At 43.9% G+C, this 13,492-nt stretch overlaps 1 protein-coding gene across 1 annotated transcript in view; it reads right to left on the bottom strand.

Moving 5' to 3' along the window:
- Window positions 1-1,857: 1,857 nt before the first annotated feature.
- cd63 (CD63 molecule) overlaps window positions 1,858-13,492 on the bottom strand; it is a 30,298-nt gene continuing 18,663 nt past the window's right edge. Inside the window, exons 3-8 of the mRNA XM_066708226.1 lie at window positions 7,498-7,686; window positions 6,543-6,617; window positions 4,260-4,355; window positions 3,345-3,470; window positions 2,619-2,702; window positions 1,858-2,419 (exon numbers count right to left, since the gene is read on the bottom strand). Coding sequence (XP_066564323.1) covers window positions 2,354-2,419; window positions 2,619-2,702; window positions 3,345-3,470; window positions 4,260-4,355; window positions 6,543-6,617; window positions 7,498-7,686 — 636 coding nt within the window. The 3' untranslated portion in view covers window positions 1,858-2,353. The remainder of the gene's footprint in view (window positions 2,420-2,618; window positions 2,703-3,344; window positions 3,471-4,259; window positions 4,356-6,542; window positions 6,618-7,497; window positions 7,687-13,492) is intronic.

Raw genomic sequence — 13,492 nt, 5'->3', positions numbered from 1 at the left:
CCTGTTACAGCCAGCAGTGGTCGATCTCCTGCTGGCGGCATCAATGCACCTGCCTCTGGGTCCCTCCAAAAATCCCCAGTTAGTTTGGGGATTTTTTTTTCATTAAAAAATGCTCCTTCTCCCTCTGTAGTTTGTACTTAGTAGCACCACTCTCACATTTCTTAGACATTTTTGTAAAATTCAGTAATTTACAGAGGTTGACTGAGCTGCAGGCTGTCTTTAGCTACTGTTACATGGCATGTCCTTTGGACCATAACAAAGACATCACAGTACACCAATCAAAATCATAGAAATTTATTTTTTGGTCATGTCAAGTTTTTTCCACCCTGGCAAGTAGGAAATCAGCCTGCCCAGATCAAACATCTGTGCCTCTCCCCCCAAGTGCATTGCAGGCTGGCAAGTGGCACACTGTGCCACACAAGAGCAAATCACACCACAATACTTTGTAACAAATTTCCCCCAAGCCACATGGAGCTCTTCCCGACTCTGATCTGCTCGCATGTGGACGGGTGTACAGACGCAGCGTGCCAGCCCTGCTCTGGTCAGTGAACGGCTCTGATCTCCACACATCCCGAGAGTATTTGATTGCCATGGCAGCATGTATATACGTTGCTCAGCTGTGCTCCTGGAGCCCCGTCCTTCAACAGGGTTCAGACACCACGGGTACCAGTCACCCCTTTCTCAAACTGGGCATAAGTTTTATTATTGACCAAGGAATCCTCTTTGTGTAGTAAAAGACACCATGATCCTTCTCCTACACAGCTGCCAAGCTTATTTATTCTGTTTACAGGTGTTAGACTTCTCAGCACCAGACCCTTCAGCCCTGGTTTTGGAAGGAGCTCCAGTCCAGGGTACATTTATTGGCTTAAATTAGTCAATCTTTAGACCGTGTCTCCATTTAAGCACCACAGCTTGTGGTTTAGAACATAAAAAATGCTTTATGTCCCATTTAAAACTGCATTGAACATTGAGCTACAAAATGCACCTTTCAGCAAATGTGGCTGTGACCAATCTAAACCACTAGATGGCAGCAGCAACATATAAATGCATTTGATCACTTTTCAGGGCTGTGCATTCAAAAGTTGTTTCAGTCCAGCAAAAGATCCAAGTGTTGGACCACAGCCTGACCCCCACCCTCAAACCCCACACACTTGAATTTGGCTCTGTTCTTTTGCAACATGGAGAACTACCACAGATACCAGTTTGGAATGGGAGCACATTCTGCAGAGGAATGAAACTCAGGGACTGTATTTCATGTAAAACCATGAACAAGTATTTCAGGGAATATTTTATTTTAATGTAGGCTGCCATGTTTGCGTTTATGAATCTTTGCAGCCTCAGGCAAACTGAAATCCTAATCTTAAGTACTTTACTGTTGAGCACCTGTATTTTAAGTTCCCCCTTCAGTCAGAAAGAGACCGGGGTGAGGACCTACTTTTAGCAACTCACGTCATAGGAAAAATACAGAAACCACCCACACAAACACAACAGTGTAAAGGTGCAAGGGAGAAGTCCTCTAAAATGGCAGGTTTCAACATTTCAAAGGTGGTCATTTGAGGACCTGCAGCAGAAGGAAAAACTAGTTGAACAATGACCTTGTCTCTCACACAGCTGTTCCACTGAGCCACTTCCCGTGTGGGATGACCATTTTTATTAAGAAAGCCTTTCTTTGCAGAACTATACCCCTTTAGAATCAATCCCCTATGTTTCACAGATGGTAATAAATAGAGGCTGTATTCATGTTGTTCTCCCTAAAATTCAAAATGGGAGTGGAAGCCAGCCTGGGAAGTTTGGGATCCTACCCTGGCCAGGTGTACCAGCCATGTCCGGTACAAACCCACACTGCCGATCCGGATATTGGATGTTTCAAATTTTATTTCCAATTAAACAATAGAACAATTCAGATCACAGGGACTCTGCAACTCAGACAGCAGTAAGGGAACTCAAGATACAATAAAAATATAAAATGCAAAAATCTAGAAGAGCAAGGCAAGAACCTGAGAATATCTACTGGTGGTTTAATAAGGCTGGTTCTCCAATATAGTCTATTCCATTCAAAAGCAGATAATTACAGAACCCCATAAAGATGCAAGACAATTAACTACCCCCCACACAGACTCCCGCTCCATTTCTCCAGGTACAATTTTGCTTAAATTACAATCTTAATGATACAGAAGTAAAGACAGAAAAGAGTGTGATTGCACAAAAGGGAAGGGGGGGGGGGGGAAAATGTATAAAAAGCAACATGGTATTTCTGCTTTGTGAAATAATGTAGCAGGGATTGGACTTTGTGAAGTTTTCAAGAATGCTGGCACATTGTGTTGTGTTCGGGGGCCCGGGGCACACAGCGCCCCTACATGACCTCGTAGCCGCTGCGGATGGCCTTCATGAGCATGCAGGCAAACACGACGCCCAGGATCTGAAACACAAGGACAGAGCGTTGCGTTATGGCACGGCTGCAGCAATCAGATGGACCTCTGCCGAGGGAGAGAATCGGGGGGGGAAAGGAGAGGGGGGCAGAACAGCAGCCAAGTGTCAATAAGGAGCTTGAGAATAAAAGATGGGGGGGGGGTTTACAGGGAGACCGAAGATTACATCAGCACGAGTAAGTTCCATACCTCGAAGAAGGCGATGCCCAAAGCCACTCCAATCACAATCACCAAGTTCTTCTTTATCCAGTTTTCCAGGACCACCACACAGCCCTAGAAAAGACAAGCAGCACACTAACATTTAAAACAAAACTGCAGTGTTTGCAAAACCCTCTACAAAATCCCCTAAAAAACGCAGCGTCTCATAACTTCATCAGGTGTTTTCAGTAGAATACACAAACTAGACTAGGTGGTTTGTGAAAACCAATGCACTGAACATGACACCAGTGTCTGAAACCAGCACAGTGCATTTGTATCCTGTTCTGATGCTCCATTTCAGAAGTTAGACTTCAAATAGGAGCCACAAAACAAAATGTGTGAAGGAGGATGTGGTGTTGACCACAAGCAGAAAACTGCAAGATGGCCACCAAAATAACATTCCAACACATCACATCCATCAGCAGTATTGCCATAATGAGTACGACCTGGTCAGTGTGTGTAGAGCTGAATCAGTATCAGTCTTGGCACCCTTCTCTACGGACTCTGACAAGTATAATAAACAGAACGGGCTACATCAGGCAAGTGTCAAGTCGGAGGAAGTAAGATGGAGGTGGCTGAGAGCAGGGGAAATGCATCAGGTCAGCACGTGGAGATGCTGCAGCCTGTGCCAGTGTGGGAGCATCAGCAGACTGCCCGTGTTGTTGGGGGAGGCAGTGGGAGCAGGAGTGGGCGTGGGGGGGGGGTACAGGTGCTCACCGTGCTGTAGATCTTGTCGGTGTGCTGTGCGTTCTTCCCACAGTCCAGAGTCACGTTCTTGCAGCAGGAGTCGGGCACAGAGTTGTTCTGCCAGTCTGAGGCGTTCAGGGCTCCACAGCAGTGGAACTGCAGAGACAGAACACAGTCAGACAGAGCCCAGTGCTTTAGCGCATCTCAAGTCTTCCCTGATATTATTAGATTAAAAAAAGAACATCAGCCCATGGTGTCAAAGAAGCAACTGGGGGCCTGGGGCACTGCTACAGATTAAAACAATGCAGCACACAAGTCTGCCTACATCTAGATTACTGGGGGATTTTAGGATTGTGCGCCACAGGGTTGCAAGGGGGGCCTATTTGGTAATTTTTCATCAGTTAGGATTGAGTATATATACAAAATAAATGTCAAAATGTTTGGTTTTAACAGGAAGAGGTGGTGTGCACGCAAGTGTGAAAGTTCACGCTTTCAACTGCATATACCAGTGAGGCAAACAAAAACGCTGCTCTGTAAGCAAGCAAAGTTTGCAGTCGTGGAAGTTGTATTCACAAGCCAGAGAAGGGACTCGGCAGTCAAACGGCTGACCTCCTTTAAGAGTCGACTGAAGAGCGCAGGAGTCCCATTACTAAACTCCGCTGGGAGATCAACTGGAGTCTCGCCTGTCCCACAGTTACAGAAAGCTTAGAGTATTTAAGCAGACCACACTATGGACTCTCTACCTCAGAGTGATTGAAGCAAATTCAAACCTCAGACTTATTCTATACAAGTTTAAAACACGTCTCTCTTCGGCCAATACACAGCAGTAAAAATTTAAAGGCCAATGATTGGATCAGAAAATGGTTGCTGGGTCCTTGTAATGAACTCTGGGGCTGGAGAGAAAGGAGGAAAATAAGGGAGATTTAAAAAAATATATAAACTCACTTCACTCTGCATGTCATCCATAACCTTCTTGTTTTCCGGTTTATCAGGGTATGTCTTTACCAGATCCCTAAAACTTTCGGTCAAGATCCCTCGGACCTGGGGGAGCAGAGTATGGAGTTAAAAAGCACCACAACACACCTAGCCAAATTTAAAAATCTAAAAACAGTGAAGCTGCTCAATTTCTTTACATATTTTGTATGGCCTAACCCAAAAATAAAATTAATAAATCTGTTAATCACATCAAAATGATTGCTTCAAGTGTTTTGTTGATCAGCTTCAACCCACTAAAGTCCACTCCAAATCAAATTCTAGTTTAGGATTTTATTCTTGCCTTTGTCAAGAGAAAGAAAACGAAAGAATGTAGTTAATCTAGCGTCTCTGTAGCGAAGAGGATTTAGAGGTCTTGTTGTATGTAGTTCACAGAAGCAAGTCAGTCATTGAAGTATTAGGAAATACAAGACAGCAACCTGATCTCCTGGACGGCTCGGCACTTTAAGTACATTATAGCGCTTTTCCACCGACAGGGAGCCGGTGCCTAATTTGGACCCATTTTTTGCTTTTCCCCCGCAGAAGACCCGGCTCGGTGCCGCGGAGCCGCTTTTTCCGGCACCAAAAACGTGCTGGTCTGGAACATAAGAACCAGTGACGTCAGGGCCGGGGCGGGTGGAGTTCAGCCGCCATGTTTAAAATGCCAGCAGAGACGCGCCAGTGAGGAGAGTTTTGATTAAAAATGAGCGAAATCAGCAGCAAACAGCGGTCTGTCAGAGAGACACTACAGTGACAATATGTCGACTGAGCGCAGCTTCCGTGTCAGGAAAGCCGTGTTACAGCGAGAGGATGATGAGAGTTAATGCGGACAGATTGGACAGACATGTTGTTGGTTAATGAACCGGTCATTCACTGATCCGGTGTCACAGTAAGAGATCAAATGCACAGTACGATCTGTTACAGTGATGCGCTTTGTGCTCACAGCCAGCAGTGCCGACTTATTATTATTATTATTAATAATGTGTATTTGTTAGCAGACGCTCTTATCCAGGGTGACTTTCAACACATAAGAGCATCGCTGCGTGTCTGGCAACAGGGACAATGCAACAGTGATTTGCGACCATCATCCCAGACTTCCTCAATAAGCACAATTTCCCATCAAACCATTAACATCACCTGAGATCATCCCACAGTTTATTGATCTGCCCACGACTGCACCGCAAATACCCCAAAACAGCCGCATCCATAATCAATAGGCCAGCCTATAGTCATTGTGTTTAAACAAGAATACAAGTAAAAATACACCACAAAATGAATGTAAACGTGAACTGTGTGCGCGGTGACGAATGCATGTTAACTAACTTGTATTTTATTCAATACAGTAAAAGTATTGATGCATTAATTCGCTATTTCAGACAAAATAATAAAAATAAAAGGCCGAGTTATCTTTGCATATTCGTATAGTTGTATTTTCGTTTCTGCTTGTCTACATGTGATCTCGCGTTTTTGTTTGGTTTTTCCAGTGTATCTGTGCTGTGTGGAGACGCGGAATGAGTTTGATTGTGATGTTAAACAGGGTTTCAGAGACGCAGTCGCCTCGGTGCTGATTATTACTGCCGTGTGTTTCTCTACTTCTACTCCGCGCTTGGGAACGCCACCCCCGTGACGTCAGCGTTCGGTTCCCAATCCGGTGGAAAAGCAGGCCGGTTCGTAAGAAGATCAGCTGCTTCCCAGGCCCAGCACCGGCTCCGGCTCCAGCACCAGTGGAGCAGTGGTAAACCACAAAGATAACTGACAACTTTGAACAGAAATAAACCTGTGGTATTGAAAAGCAGCACAGTGCAATTTGTAACTCAATTGTATCTTCCATTGCATTGGATCTGAATATCGGTTTAGATCTGCTCTTCATTATTGCCATACTTATCCTTGCTTTTTAAAAATTGTACTAAACCTCTTCCGTTGATCATTATGCCGACCCCACAGCATGTAGCAACAATCAGTATTGCTCCCTACTATTGCGATTATTCTTGACTGATGGTAATTGTACTTGCTTTGATCCCACTGCATGTAGCTCTGATGTAACCATCATCACAGCTCTACTTTTACACGTGCTTTCATTAAACATAACTGTCATGTCATCTATAATCTGCATCATTGCGTTCATTTTTAATATTTACGGGTCCAAATGGTTGGTTGCATATTCTTGTTCTTATCCGACAGTTTCTTGGAATGTCCGTCTTGACAGACCGAGAAGGACATTTGCTAGGAAGTTAAATCACAGAGATGCACACCCACCTTGTCCTTGAAGATGTATCCAGCGATGGCAGCAGCCACTTCAACCAGGATAATGAGGGTCAAGAGAATAGCGAACTGGAGGAGAGGGAGGGAGAGGTCAGGACTCCAGCAGCTTCAGTATAGACTTCCAAGACTACAACTTAAAGAACTTCTACCAATAGAGGGATAGTGTCCCTCAGACATGACCACCACGGTCTCCATCCCTGACCCTGCAGAGCCTCTACCCTTAACTCCCCAACCCTGTTCCCAGAGAATCTGCAAACCAGTTCAATACAGGAGGATTGTATTTTTTTTTATTATTATTCATTGAATCAAATTTCAGCTGCTTCTGGGTTTTTCTATGCCCAGCAGTCTGAGAAGATTTGGGAAAATAGGATAAATTGTTCAACACTAATCCACACACCCTTTCCAATTTGAGAGTAGAAACCAAGCAAGAGGGGTATAAAGCTGTACTGCAGAATTTCATTATCTGACAGATGCATCATCTCACAAAGAGGACATGTCGAACGCTGTTTGTCATTGAGGAACCGCATGTCCCAAACGTACTAGTACTTCTAGTAAATAAAGAATGAGGTGTGTACAGTTTGTTTTCATGTTAGGAAGTACTGAAATGGTTCAATGAGTAAAATATAAAAATTACCCTGGAGGTCACACCTAAATCAGCAGTTTCTAAACTGGATCAATTACTTGAGCAATTACCCAAGTCCAGCCTAAAGGAATACAAGTTTTAAATTCTACATTTGCAGAAACCACTGTGGTGCTGAGGTTTTCAGTCTATAAAAGTTGCTGAAAAGGGTGGCTTGGGCTGGATTGGGGCTCTCCAGGAGCAGGGTGGTCTTGGGAATCCTGGACCAGAGGGTTAGGGCCCAGAGTGGAGCCAGTACTGTGTGAAGGATGACGCCCAGGTGAGGCATTAGTCTACTGTGGTTGGGGTTAGGAGGTCATAGGTCATTACCATGGTGACCATGCAGGCACTCTCCTTCCAGGCCCCGCAACAGCCAAAAAAGGCGATGAAGAAGATCACCACGCCAACCGAGATGATCACGATGGGGACTCCGGATGCAGAGGCGTTGGTGATGCGGAGGGTGTTCTGGAGGCTCATCTGGACCAGCACACCAATCACAATCAGAGCCAGGCCACAGAGCTGCAGGGAGAGGGAGAGAAAGCCATCAGCAAGATAATGACGGCGAATACGAATAAATACGGCAAAGGCCTGGTTGGGGTGACGACAAATGCTGCTACAAATGCCTACAAATATAGTTCCAGAGAGAGGGCTCAGTTAATTTACAAAAGGATGAGGAGGGTGAAAGATCTGAAGAGAGGCTTCACATGTACAGAGAGACAGAAGTGGGGAAGAGAATCAATGACATTAAAAGCACTGCCGATGCAGAGGCACGGAGAGAGCAAGACTTGAGACTTCAGCAGCTGGAGATGGAGAAAGTGGTTCGAGAAATTTAAGGGGACAGAAAGGGAGAAGGTTAATGGAAACAACTGCCTCGGGCATGGCTGCACAGACCGCACACAAGCAGACACCCAAACTGCAAGTTTCTAAATCAGATCTGCACGGCACCAGAGTAGTAACATCCATCAGAACACCGGCCATTTACTCTGTAGTGTGCACATCTTATTAGAAATTATTACGCCTATAAATACACAAAGCCCAGCATGGCAGGACATTTTACTGTAGCCTAATATGCAAACTACTTTATTTTCAGTGCCACACCTGCTGCTTTCACTCAACTGAGCTCCATGCTTTTAAGTGGAGATATATTGTACAATTTGCCCCATTTAATCTTAGTGTTTACAAAGGGTGTTCAAACACCTCTCCACCTGTATGTACTTTGTTCTAAAGTGCAAACAGCTGGTTTTCAGGGCCCACACCAGTGATCCCAGCCCAGAGCCATCTCCCTTCTATCTGAGCCAACTGAACCGGAAGACAACCCTAGTTCAACAGCTCGACTGTGTGAGAGATCAGCCTCTACAAAAAGCAGTTACAGTGAGATTTAAATCCCACCTGCATACAGATTACTGGGATTGTACTGAAATGAAGTGTCAGGATGCAAAAAAGTTAAAATTTATACTACTATAGGAAGCCAAGGCCACTGCAGAAAAATAAGACCATCAGAACACCACTGTGTGAAGTGAACACTATGAATCTAGTTTCACTAGAATATTTTTTGCTGTGGATTGCACTGTGGTGCATTGGTTATCGCTGCTGCCTCACAGCTCTATTAGTCACATCTAAACTAAAAGCAAAAACTCTTTGCGCTTGTTCTCTGCACCTAAACCCTGGTAAATATCTTCCTCATGACTATGAACAGACGTCACAAGCGGATGTCGGGTGTGAAATATGGTGCAATGCGATTGTATTCAGGGGAAGTTCAAGTGCTTCTGTATTTACTCTGAAATGAGTACATGAATTGTGCTCTACAGATAAAAATCAATAAACTATAGCAAACTATCCCTGCTTCGAGTAGAAACTCCCCTTGGGGAATCTCTCGATCTGAATGGTACACTACCTGTATGTGGGTCACATTTTGTTTCCTCTGTTAAACTTTCCTCTGTTTAGTCCCACACTTCAGAACAAGTGATGCCAGTGTCAATATTTGAGATAATGGAGGAACACAGACGCTCCTTCACACACATCTGCAGTAACCGGTTCAGCTATACAAACAGCCTGACCTTCATTATCTTTGATTAGATTAAGACAAGAGGCAGAATTTGCTTTAGGTGTCACAGACTAAAGACAAAAGCCCAGTTGCTTCTCTTTGGAAGTTCTCCCCCCCTCCTTTTATACATAAAGAAAAAAAAAAATGCACTTCTCATACCAATTTTCCTTTAATAGGCCAAATGCTGTGGATTGTTCTCAGTTGTACTCCCTGTGATGTAATTTTTTAAGTGTGCTTCGCTTTGTGGCTACAAAACATTTTTTTCACAAAATACCATCCACACACACAGTTAATGGCGCAGAACAGTCTGTTCCTTGGCTATTATGCAATTTTGTTCATATGCTGGTGAAGAGTCGCAGAAATCCAAAGAGAGATGCACCTCCAATGAAAAGGTTTTTATTACAAGCAGCTGCAAGGAAGAGGTTCAAGAGGTGATCAATAAGTTACAAACTACAGGCACTTTTATGCAAACCAGACAGGAGAGAAAGAACAGGGCCACATGTCTGTCCTGTGATGAGTAAGTTTGGTTTCCCATATATAGTCAAACCGGGGAAAATTAAGGCATGCGTAATGCTTAATATAAGGGGGGTTTGTACGATGCATCAAGCCCAAATTGCTAGTGAAAATTGGTTCTCGGTCTGTTCTTCTAGGTATCAGGGTTGAACTATAGCACAGTACCATGGCACAGTGAGACAGTGATATTGTTTACACAGACGCACAGGGAATGAAATGCAGTTCTACACCGGGTAAGGATACCTGTGGATAAAGGCGTCACTTGTGGTCAAGTCTGCATTCACCATTTTAGCCAGTCATTCAAGTCAGTGAACACACTAAGGTTGTAGAAGAGGCATCTGAGGAAAGCACTCTCCCAGTCTAGTCCCTAGGAATGCTCAGAGGCTTTACAGGAGGTCCAGACATCAAAAATCACTTCTTTCAGGTTTAGTGGAGTGCAGTTTCCTACACACACCCATTCCTGCCATGGTTGGAAGTGTTAGAGTATGTAGGATTGGTAAGGACCATTTCAAATGAGTCACTCACTGCACATTTGACAAACATGTGTAGATCATATTTGAATATCCACAGATAAAGGGAGCAGGACATTTGTGTTGAACACACACACACACACACACACACACACACACCACTGTGGACTATAGTACTGCCACCAAGGTCTGAAATATAAAATTGTCAAAGGAACTTTTATTGACATTTAAAAACCTTCACGAGCGAAGCCCACTGCTCTGGAAGGAGCTCTGCAATACCAGGTTTTCCGCATTTAATCATCACTTAAGAATTATAATATTTAACCTAAATATTAAGCTACTGCTTCAGAAGAGACCCAAGAACGCCTTTACTGTAATCCACAAGGCAAGGAAAGGAACCTAATGCAGGTTTTTCCTGGATGAAGCCAAGATATTCGTGAGTTGCATTATACACTCACCTAAAGGATTATTAGGAACACCATACTAATACTGTGTTTGACCCCCTTTCGCCTTCAGAACTGCCTTAATTCTACGTGGCATTGATTCAACAAGGTGCTGAAAGCATTCTTTAGAAATGTTGGCCCATATTGATAGGATGGCATCTTGCAGTTGATGGAGATTTGTGGGATGCACATCCAGGGCACGAAGCTCCTGTTCCACCACATCCCAAAGATGCTCTATTGGGTTGAGATCTGGGGACTGTGGGGGCCACTTTAGTACAGTGAACTCATTGTCATGTTCAAGAAACCAATTTGAAATGATTCGACCTTTGTGACATGGTGCCTTATCCTGCTGGAAGTAGCCATCAGAGGATGGGTACATGGTGGTCATAAAGGGATGGACATGGTCAGAAACAATGCTCAGGTAGGCCGTGGCATTTAAACGATGCCCAATTGGCACTAAGGGGCCTAAAGTGTGCCAAGAAAACATCCCCCACACCATTACACCACCACCACCAGCCTGCACAGTGGTAACAAGGCATGATGGATCCATGTTCTCATTCTGTTTACGCCAAATTCTGACTCTACCATCTGAATGTCTCAACAGAAATCGAGACTCATCAGACCAGGCAACATTTTTCCAGTCTTCAACTGTCCAATTTTGGTGAGCTTGTGCAAATTGTAGCCTCTTTTTCCTATTTGTAGTGGAGATGAGTGGTACCCGGTGGGGTCTTCTGCTGTTGTAGCCCATCCGCCTCAAGGTTGTACGTGTTGTGGCTTCACAAATGCTTTGCTGCATACCTCGGTTGTAACGAGTGGTTATTTCAGTCAAAGTTGCTCTTCTATCAGCTTGAATCAGTCGGCCCATTCTCCTCTGACCTCTAGCATCAACAAGGCATTTTCGCCCACAGGACTGCCGCATACTGGATGTTTTTCCCTTTTCACACCATTCTTTGTAAACCCTAGAAATGGTTGTCCGTGAAAATCCCAGTAACTGAGCAGATTGTGAAATACTCAGACCGGCCCGTCTGGCACCAACAACCATGCCACGCTCAAAATTGCTTAAAATCACCTTTCTTTCCCATTCAGACATTCAGTTTGGAGTTCAGGAGATTGTCTTGACCAGGACCACACCCCTAAATGCATTGAAGCAACTGCCATGTGATTGGTTGGTTAGATAATTGCATTAATGAGAAATTGAACAGGTGTTCCTAATAATCCTTTAGGTGAGTGTATATTCACAAAGTGTGCAAGAGATTTTCGCTCAAACTTCGGATCTTTCGAATACTGGATTTAATCTCCCCCCACCCAAAAAAAGACTAAAGAGTGATTGCCCATAATACCCAATTTTTCTGAACTGAGCTGTGAGGGTGATAATTAAGGAGCATTACATACTTCAGCCACTGCTTAGTTACCCAGAGGTTATCCTATTTTTTTCAAAGCAACATTTCCAAATTAGGAATGGGCCGGTATGAGATTTTGACGGTATGATACCCTTAAGCAAAAATATCATGGTCTCACAGTATCACGGTATTGAGATTACAGCTCTGAAATGTGTTATTTTTAAATGTCTGGGTAAAAAACATTTTTTCTATTGAACACATTTTATTTTTAAGCAACATATAGAATATTTGGAACAGTAGTAAATATGTATGTCAGGTTAAATAAATAAAGAATTGGATTTATTTTAATTTAATTAAGAATTCAGTCACTTAAGTGAGCCTAAACCTGCAGCTCAACAAGGTTTTTGGAGACATGCTCACTTTCTACACATTTCTCTTTCAGTCCAAGTTATGATGCAGGAATGTGAGCATGTTCACCTTTCCTGGATTAAGTTTGGAGCGGTGAGGTACGAGGCTGTATCCACTAGAACTGGACACCTTCGGAGGGCACACTGATGGCTGGGATGCAGAGACACGGTCTTGCTACGTTGCCACACACACGCGGTCTCTGTCCATACAACATACGAACAGTGACAAAGACACCAGAGAGCCAGCAGTTTGTTTTTCTTTTTTAAAATGCTTGAATTATTGTACTAAATCGCAGAAAGGCAGTACTCTGCTCTTTCCCACTCTGTGAAGTAACGTGAGGGGGGAAACTAGCTGATGTTAGCTAGTTAAATTAGCCATGTTATCTGCCTCGGTAGCAAGCCAATAGTATTTATTTCACCAGTGCTAAACACGCCAACTCTCTTAGCTTGATGCAAATGTTCATTTCAAGACAGCATTACCTTGAATTAAGCGAAGAGTGACGGGTGGTGCTCCTGTAGATAGGATATCATATTTGACGTATTGCCTCCTCTAGCAGCCACTCTTCTTAAACACGTCTTTCAAGTTGGATGTCCTCCCTCCTCCATGCCGTGGCCATCTGAATGTTTTTGATACCCGAAAAATTCCCATAAGGCAGACTTGGTCTTTTTCGACGGGGGAAAAGTTCCAGGGGTTTGGCTCCTTCAGCCATCCTACACAGGTGACTGACTGCTCGCACCAACCGGAGGGGAGGGTTACTCTCTACGCTGCACACGACACAACCTGAAGGATTCCTGCGCTTTCCTTCTTTGACGAGACAAAAAAAAAAAAAAAAAAAGAAGCTCATACCGCAGGAACAGTATAACGGAAAGTTTTAGAGGTTTTGAAACCGTGATTTTTTTCAAACCGCGGAATACCTTGAAACCAGTAACCAAACCATGCCGATTCCAAATAAAAGCACTGTACTACAAAATCCATCTTGGATTAGATCCCCCCCCAGCCAATCTACATGCTCGGTTATGCAGCAACACAATCAAGACCTCAGCTCTGATGTAATGTCCATATACTGCATTAGAGAGACACTAGCATCTAGTGGAGTGGAGAAAGGGA

This window comes from Amia ocellicauda, chromosome 7 (genome assembly GCF_036373705.1).
Source record: "Amia ocellicauda isolate fAmiCal2 chromosome 7, fAmiCal2.hap1, whole genome shotgun sequence".
NCBI classification, from domain to species: domain Eukaryota; kingdom Metazoa; phylum Chordata; class Actinopteri; order Amiiformes; family Amiidae; genus Amia; species Amia ocellicauda.
Note: the sequence above shows the minus strand (reverse complement) of the source record. Positions and strands in the feature narration are given on the sequence as shown.